The sequence below is a fragment of the Triturus cristatus genome, chromosome 4_2 (assembly GCF_964204655.1).
Source record: "Triturus cristatus chromosome 4_2, aTriCri1.1, whole genome shotgun sequence".
In the NCBI taxonomy this organism is placed as follows: Eukaryota; Metazoa; Chordata; class Amphibia; order Caudata; family Salamandridae; genus Triturus; species Triturus cristatus.
Genome location: NC_140586.1, coordinates 965,728,088 through 965,737,681, shown reverse-complemented (window position 1 = coordinate 965,737,681; position 9,594 = coordinate 965,728,088). Strand labels below are relative to the sequence as shown.

Below are 9,594 nucleotides of genomic sequence, written 5' to 3'. Positions count from 1 at the left end.
CTGTGTGACCTGGGAGCCAATTATTTCTCAATACAGCCCTTGCTTGCGATTACCTTACAGCGCTCACATTATCATCTGCTCTAGAAGAGATGGGAGCCTGGGGTATCTGCTCACAGAAGCTCATTTACATACAAAGAGGGGTGACAGCCTGTTCACAACGCACAACACAACTTGTTTATGTAAAATGCTTGTACACAGCACAGGGTAAAGTGACTCAGGTAACAGTGCAAGTGTTATATGACAGGAGCGGGCAGTCTTAGTTGCTAACACCTGAATGTCTGCAGGGTGCATCTTTAAATACTTCAACTGTTTGAGAGAGGGTGGCAGTCTCAAATTCTGGGGACACAGCTACCAACAGCTCCCCTCATGGTCTTTACTTTTTGCATCCACAGTCAGTGCAGATTTCATCTAAGACAGTAATCCTTTCAGCTCGGTGGCCGGCTTCCTGGAGTCAGCCTGCTTTGTTCTTCCCATACTTCTTTCAGCAAAGGCAAATGTGTCTTCTACTAAAATGTCCTTAGCTCGCTTTTGGTAACATGGCTTGAGCAGTACGGCCACGTTTGATGGTAAAGCAAAACAGTGGCAGTCACAAATTTCAAAGAAAAAAGAGAAAAGGACTTCAAGATTCTAACCAAGTTTAGATAAAGAAGAATATTTAATAATTATTCTGAAGCAAAATCAAAAGAATAATTGTGATTTAGGGATTATTAATTAGCAAACAAAACTGTCCCAAAAGAAATAAAGGATACAGTTAGTCATGTATTCTAAACCAAAAACAAATGCTGAAAAAATGAAAATGAAAATGCCGATCCACTGATACAATGTTGAAGCCACATACGAAATAGTAGTTGTCCTCGCTAGCCGTGCTCAAGGGAGAAAGGTAAGTCTAGTCTCTGGTAATGATTAACACTGGAATTTGATGCAAGGGCTTGTACTGAACCAATCACAGAAGGTGACAAACTGCACAGAAGTGGCTTGAAGTGCAGAATTCCCACAGAGTAGAATTGGGTCATCGAGTCAAACCAGAATCTAAGGCCATCAAAATGTGTGAAACTTCAGGCAGTTAAAACAGCTGCGAAGTCTTCAGAGCTTTCAGGTTATGGAGATGATCCAAGGTTGATGATACGAGACAACTCAAAGAACCAGCCAAACAAATACATCGGACGAGTGCTCTGGTGTTTGTGCAGGGTCATCACATTCGCTCTAATAACAGCCCAAGTGCCCGCGTCCACTTTAGCGTTACCACAAAAATGAAACACTCAGGTTGAGTTGGACACCTCGAGGGCTATTCACAAAGGTACCTTACATCTGTGAGTAATCTATACATGAAAGGAAGCTCGTAGAGTAACTTTGCTAGTTTTAGCTATTCACCATTACTAGTATAAAGTTCCTAAAAAATGTGGACTTGCACGTCTGCACACGCTTAAACAGAGGTGGAGTAAAATGTACAAATGTAACTTATTACAGCCAAAGTGCAGTGCAGCACCACGCATAGCCAACCACTGGTAATTCAACACCCTCCCTTAGAAAATAATGGAGGCAGAGACCTAACAAGCATTGACAAATCCAATAGGTCTCGGCAATTTGAGAGCCATAGACGTTGTCAATGTGAATGTCTTTTAGCTAAGGATTTTTAACTGACACATGTTTTGAAGATGTGTGTTGCAAACATGGTATGAATTTTTTTTTACACTGGGTGGTATTTATCACGCTTGACAAATTCTGACTCAGTAGAGTTGTATTTTATTTGGTGCTATAAATATCTCACCAATTACAGACCACATGCAATAAGGGACTGAAATGTATAAGAAACACCATGTGATGTTCCTTTCTGCGATTTCACTTGGTCAAAGTTTATGTGAGGTCACTGACTTAATGACCATGTAATGTTTACTTCCTATGATGTTGCTGTGCTCAAAGATCTGCTGGTGTGGCTTCCATCGTTAAAGCTGCTCTGAAATGTTGATATTCATGTTATATGAAATGTTCTGTAGGAGGCTCGTTGACCCTAAATAGCTGATTTATGATGGTTGATAGAATGTTAGAAATGGGATTCCTGGTTGGATGAGGCATGCAACTAAGCCAGGCAGGAACCACCGCTCTCTACAGGGCAAGCTAGATACACACTAAAAGATAACCTTTGCTCAACCTCTGGTAGCTTGGCACAGAGCAGTCAGGCTTATCTAAAGATTTGTCCACAACTGTCTTCACTGGGAACCAAACACCCCATCGTAGCGCTTGACTCTCACAGGTTAGCTGGCGGAGCAGTCCAAGGCCTACTCAAGGGAGGTGGTGTGGGCTAGTAATCACCAATCACCGGTACACAATGATAACACCCAATAACTTTTTGTCCAGTCAGTACCTTTTCTTTAGAAAAAGGAGAAGTACCTTTATATAAAACACACTACTAAAAACTACACAATAATTTACAAATATGTACATTGTCAGATGGAACATACCATAGATGCCAATGCGTAATCAATGGGAACCCCTTAGAGGGTCACCCAAACATCTCAAGTTAGTTCAATCAGTTGTTTTGTAATAAACACATACCTTTTTCAAAAATCATTGTCATTACTGTGATAATCAATAAAACATTTGCAAACATCATGGTAACCCCATTAAGAATGTATCAGTAATTAACCTTGTGTTTGTGTATTCTTTCACGGGTTTGATATCAAAGCTGCAATGATAAAAACAACCCGTAGAGGACATCACATTGAAAAAGCATTGCAAACATATAGTCAGCCCCTAGAAGGCATAATAACATCAACATCACATTTGTGGATTTCAAGACCGTCCAGGTCTAATTAAATGCCATTAAATTACCACGTATGTGGCCCCTAGAGGTTGAAACACTACCGGCTGTAGAGTAAAAGCTACAGCCGTGGGAGAGCTCAAAAAGACACAGAAATCCAGGGGAGGTGATCATTTTAGAGTCCCCCAACTTAGGGTGAGGACTCTGACAGTACCTTTAAAAGAAAGGCTGCATTGTGTTGACTTGTTGGTGGTGGACCCGTCATCCTGGGACCACCACAAGCAGCGATATGGGCCAAAAAGTGTTCAAACAGCAAGGCCCGAAAAGGCATTATGGGGCGCTCTTCTGAGAAAGCAATAAATACGGTAGCAGGGGCTCTCTCGCTGTGCTGGGGAGACCTGCGCAAGTTTTGTTCCTTTGTTTTCCTTTTTTTATAGCAGCCTTGTGCTGCGCTTCGTTTAGGGTAAAGCAGTCAGCAGATGAGACAGCATCTGACAATTGATCTCAGTCTTCAGTTTTCATGAGCATTGTGAGGAGAAAATGCACTGTATGGCGTGGCGGTGGGGGGGCGCAGAACAGTGTAAGCGACAAGAGAGACAGAGGCAGAACACAGGGCAGAGCCATTGTATATGAGAGCAGTCAGCAGATGAGACAGTGTCTGACATTTGATTTCGGTCTTCAGTTTTCATGAGCATTGTGAGGCACAAACGTGCTGTATGACGGTGGTGATCGGGGTGCAGGTAACTGAATGGGGCGAAACAAACGGGCGGAACAAAGGGTGGAGCCATTGTGTATGATAGCAGTCAGCAGATGAGACAGCATCTGACATTTGATCTTGGTGTTTGAATGGACAGCAAATGTTATGAGATAAGAACAAGATTTACATCCCTGTTTACAAGGGTGCTCCATAAACCACTAGCGCTCGTCTCAAGTGCTCTAAATTAAAGAAAAAAGTAGCACTGATAACAAATGCTAAAATGGCAGCTCGGGATGAATAGCAGTAATTGGTCTATGCTCTCGTAGGTAGAGACATGACGAATGCATGCCATGGACAAATGGGGATAAATAATATTAGATCGATGGTGGAGCCAGCAAATGGTAAGTCTGTGGGTGGGCTGAAGCCCATAAAGGAGAAAAACATGTCTCTTTGAGACAGCGCAAGCACTGTCTAGCCGAGACCTAAAAATAGAACCTCATAAGAAATAAAGATAAATTAAAATAATGTATTTTGTCTTTTCAAAAAAAAATATTTTTTAATTAATTCTATACAAAACTTTTTTTAAGGCTGTGTCCCATCTGAACAGAGGTACGTAGGGCAATTTAGTAATTTAGAGTACATAATAAGAAAAGACAGTGATTTTACTTTTAGTGGGGTTTTTTCAACATATTTATAAAAAAACATTTTAACACATTTAAAATCAATTAAATATTTAATTAAAATACAAGTTAAAAGTGTTGAAGCATTTTGTTCTACATTTAAAGTATATAAAATTAATTTACGATAATATTTAACTTAAAAAGATTTCTTTTTTTAAGTTTAAAAAACATTCGAAATATTCCATGGATTTTTACACAGGGAGAACTCCACCCTAGTTGAACATATTAAAGATTATATTTTTTTCTTAAGATTAAATTAAAGATTTCCCAACTAAAGTAACATTTTGATTATGTATTAATAATTATTAAATGTGCTGTAGAGAATTAATTTTAACACATGTAATTAGACTTTACTAATAATGAATGTTATAATAGTGTTTACATTTTAAAAAAATGTATTAAAACATTAAAAAATAATGAAAGTTTTCTTTTAGATATTTTTTGCAATTAAATTACATTTAATTAAATTTTCTTAAATTAGCTTTAAATATTTAATTTAGCATTTTTTCCTATGGGGTTTTATTTTACGTCCCTACCACCCTTATTATTTATGGGAGTGTACTGCAGTTCCCGTGGATGGCCATGTGTGATGTTGGACTTACTCCCGCTCTGAGCACTAGCATATTTACGATTGTTTTAGGTACATTATGGCTTAGTGACTTTAGAGTTGTGGCTTGTAAACAGCAATGGGCTTACTCTTTGTGGGTGAGTGCCTGTGCTCCCCTAAACCCCTCCCTATACTCCTCCTTACTCCTGCCTTAGCCCCTCCCCTTTATTTATAAGTATTACCCAGTTTACAGCTACTCCCTCTGTCCCTCCCACATTTACTACTAAAAAGTATACTAACATGTGCGGAAACCCTGCAGTCGGGGCAGACAACTCCACAAAGAAAAAGATAGGAGAGGCAGAACGACCGCACGTAGTTTGTGAATCGCACATTTTGTAGTTCTTAAGTAGTACAAAAAATGTACAACTCAGATTATCTGTGAGACTCTCTTGGATGTGTCTGATGTGATACTAAAGCTGGTGAAACTGTCCTCAGCAGATGAAAAGCAGGTACCATTTGTAGCAAAAAAGGACATGGAAAAAGGCCGCTAAAGTGGATCTTTGTAATACGAGGCCGTGTCCCCTCGGAACAGAAGTCATTAGGACTATTTAGGGTGGGGCCAAGAATGGTTTGCATATGGTTGGCCCGGTCTGTAGTTGCACAAAGACTAGAGAATGATGTGGTGGGATGTTGCTGAGATTAACTACCAGTCATTCCATCACCTTTAGTTTTTCTCGATGATCAGCCCTACGTGGCACAGACATGAACAGACGTTGGTCCCATAGAGACCTACGGCAAAGGGACTCCTGCTGCAGCTTCCTGGTGAGGCTCGTTAAGGCTGGAACCAGTTTGAGGTTACTTGGATTCCTGCTCCTAGCGGCGTGACCTCAAAGTTCAGTATCAACTTGACGTTGTGGGTTGGAGCCATGGCTTATTAACACTCAGGGAGCAAAATACACTGAATGTAATGAGACCACAAATAGTCACTAAGGAATGAGGTTAATTCACAAATTTATATCCATCGCTGTGCGCTTTTCTCAGTAAAAAGTTTGTGGAGGTTAAATTGATTGATGCCTTTGTGGTTGCTTCATGTGAAGGTTTTTGCGATGCTGAAAGCTCCTCCTCAGAGCACCTTTTATTTTCCCACTTTGTATCTCTCATGTAGAGAGGTTGCATTTACAACTGAACTTTTTGTCACACCGAGAGCACTGATAATTCTTTTTCTCGCTGTGGATTTTCTCATGTTGAATCAAACTGAGACTCCTGCAGATGCTTCCCTGGCATTTAGACCAATGACAATGTTTTGCCCAGTGTGAGTTTTCTCATGTTGAGTGAGACCGGATTTCTGACTGAAGCTTTTTCAGCATTCAGAGCACTGATAAGGTCTTTGCCCAGTGTGAGTTCTCTCATATTTAGTGAGACTTTGTTTAAATCTGAAACTTTTCCAGCATTCAGAGCACTGAAACGGGTTCTGCTCAGTATGGATTCGCTCATGTTGAATTAAAATGGATTTCCCACTGAAGCTTTTTTGTCATTCAGAGCACTGATATAGTTTTAGTCCAGTGTGAGTTTTCTCATGACGAGCGAGATCACATTTGAGACTGAAGCTTTTCTAGAATTCAGAGCACTGATAGGGTTTTTGCCCAGCGTGTATGCGCTCATGTTGACTGAGACTGGCCTTACAAGTGAGGCTTTGTTGGTACTCTGAGCACTGATATGGTTTTAGTCCAGTGTGAGTTTTCTCGTGGCGAGTGAGACCATATTTCCGACTGTAGCTTTTCAAGCATTCAGAGCACTGATAAAGTTTTAGTCCAGTGTGAGTTTTCTCATGGCAAGCGAGTTCATATTTCTGACTGAACCTTTTCCAGCATTCAGAGCACTGATACGGTTTTAGCCCAGTGTGAGTTCTTTCATGACGAGCGAGATTAAATTTCTGACTGAAGCTTTTCCAGCATTCAGAGCACTGATACGGTTTATGCCCAGTGTGAGTTCTTTCATGTCGAGTGAGACCAGGTTTGTGACTGAAGCTTTTCCAGCATTCAGAGCACTGATATGGTTTGTGCCCAGTGTGCGTTCTCTCATGAAGGGCAAGGCCAGATTTCTGACTGAAGCTTTTCCAACATTCAGAGCACTGATAAGGTTTTTGCCCAGTGTGGGTCCATTCATGTCGAGTGAGATCGGATTTCTGACTGAAGCTTTTACAGCATTCAGAGCACTGATAAGGTTTTTGCCCAGTGTGTATGCGCTCATGTTGAATGAGATTGGCCTTACAACTGAAGCTTTGTTGGCACTCTGAGCACTGATATGGTTTTAGTCCAGTGTGAGTTCCCTCATGACGAGCGAGACCAGATTTCTGACTGTAGCTTTTCAAGCATTCAGAGCACTGATAAAGTTTTAGTCCAGTGTGAGTTTTCTCATGGCAAGCGAGTTCATATTTCTGACTGAACCTTTTCCAGCATTCAGAGCACTGATACGGTTTTAGCCCAGTGTGAGTTCTTTCATGACGAGCGAGATGAAATTTCTGACTGAAGCATTTCCAGCATTCAGAGCACCTATACGGTTTATGCCCAGTGTGGGTCCTTTCATGTAGAGTAAGGCTGGATTTCTGACTGAAGCTTTTCCAGCATTCGGAACATTGATACGATTTGAGCCCAGTAGGAGTTCCCTCGTGTCGAATGAGATGGTCTTTCTGACTAAAACACTTCCGGCACTTAGTGCACTGATAAGGTTTTTGCCCAGTGTGGATTCTCTTGTGTCGAGTGAGAGTGCTCAAAGAACTAAAGCTTCCTTGGCATTCAGAGCACTGATAAGGTTTGCGCCCAGTGTGTATTCTCACATGTTGAATGAGATCGCTTTTACGACTGAAGCCTTTCCGGCATTCAGGACACTGATAGGGTTTTCGTCCAGGGCTAGTTTTCTCATGTCCAGTGAGGTGGGATTGATAACTAAAGCTGTTCTCACATTCATTGCTCTTATTTGAGTTGTTTGTATCTCCAAGTTTGGTCTGTTCCTGGATACAGGCCATCTTAAGACTGAATCTGATTCCGGAGTATGTACTTGTTTATGTTAAAACTCAACATTAACTTTAAAACTACACTGCAGAAGCTCTTCGTTCACATTTGCATTTTAACTAATTATAGCTTTTATTTGGAGAACAATGTTCTTACCTTTGAAGCAAGCCTATCTAACTTGTCTTATAAACTTTCACTAAGGGACCCCTTGTTTTTATTATGATGACCCTCATGGATTCATTTTCTCCAAGTTATGCCCATAAGGATTTTCTCAAGTAGAATTAAGCTTATTCTGACTGCAGTTTATAGCATTCAATTTAGGAGTTTTAAAAGCACTGATAAGGTCTTTGGGGTTTATTACTTACATGTGATGTACATTTTTTTATACAAGTAATGAACAGGGATTAAAACATGCTCAGGTAGTTTACGAATTATAAATATTGTAACACTGGCCTTTTTTAAGCTTCCTATTCCGGTGAGGCCCAAAAAGGTACACCATTAACTTTGGAGGTCTGGCACACTTGGAAACAACATAGATCAACCCAAGAGACAGGATTGGGGGGGGAAATCTTTCTATATTGTAGATGTTAATCCAGTGTCTTTGCTGTTGTGACATCTGAGAAGAACATTTTCAGTTATTTTTTAAATACAATGTTTTCTCTCTGAATCGCAGGAGACGGAGACAAAAGCTCGCTCTTGTAAACTGAGGTTATTAGCCTTCCTGACTGTTCTGCCACATCACGTCATGTCTACGGAGACTGATTTGCTGGGAGAGGCTTAGGTCTCCATGGCATTTGTCATAAACCATCAGACAGAATTTGCAACACGGATTATTCCCAAGTGCTCTGTGTGAGGATCAGTTGTTGCCAATGTTCTTTGCTCGACTAATCTTGAAATGTTTCCTTTAAGTGAAAATATTCTTATAATTAGTAGTTGCAGTAGATTTTCAATGTACTTGCGGGTACAGTTATTATTTCAGAGGTTATTCAATGCCAATAACTGACACTTGGTAAATGTTCCTGGTCATTGTACTTCAAGAGTTTGACAACAAATAAGGATTGTAAGAAAGTCGATAAATCACTTCCACATTCAGCAGTTTCTTCCGCACCAAATTCCTCACCATTCCTGGCGCATAGAATTAGTTTTTTCTTTAGAAATCTAGAATGTTTCTACTTTCCTCAAAATAACCATTTTTGAAATTATTTCCAACATTGCAACATTTCTTTTTCTTTTTGTTGCTTCAGTGACCTGTAAAAATAGAGTTAGAAATAATAGGTGAACACAAAGAAATAATATTTATGACCTCATTCTTTGCAGAGAGAAAGCATTTTCAGAAATGAGGTAAGAAATAAGTTTGAGTTGCACTCCAAGGGGGTGAAACAGTTCATGGATACTGCATAGACAGGGAACTTGGGACCACTGAAACCCAAGGTCGTGAGAACAAAAGTTGTGAAAACTGAAGAAAGAAACACAAGTTACACATGCATCATGACACAGATTCTCAGAAGCATCCAACACCAACAATTTACTCTTTCTGTGATGACGACTGAAGAGAAGAGAATACACTAACAGAGTTCAACAGTTCTTTATTAGCTTCTACTCTCGTTCTTTTTTGCCTTATTTCTTATTCTGCTTCATTTCTAGTGTCCTTATTTCTTGCTCATAGCCTTCTGCTGGCTCTACGCTTTCTGACCCCTGATCTCCCCTGCCTCCTTTCCTGTTCACGCCCGTTCTTCCCCGCTGCTGCCCCCGCGGCCCCCCTGCCTCTTTTCCCCCTCCCGCCTCCCAGCTGCACTTCCCTCCCCCTTCCCCTATTTAATGGCTGTTGCACGCAGCGGGTGTGCCACTGGCGTGCCAAGGGCAAGCCCATCTGCGCCCGTCTGCGACCCGACCACAACCAG

General features: G+C 40.8%; 1 protein-coding gene across 1 annotated transcript; it reads right to left on the bottom strand.

Annotated features, from left to right (window-relative positions):
• Positions 1-741: 741 nt before the first annotated feature.
• Positions 742-8,894, bottom strand: LOC146839156 (uncharacterized). Its single transcript, XM_085603176.1, has one exon. It carries the CDS (start codon positions 7,705-7,707, stop codon positions 6,295-6,297), a length of 1,413 nt encoding a protein of 470 aa, XP_085459302.1. The 5' UTR covers positions 7,708-8,894; the 3' UTR covers positions 742-6,294.
• Between the last annotated feature and the right edge of the window lie 700 nt (positions 8,895-9,594).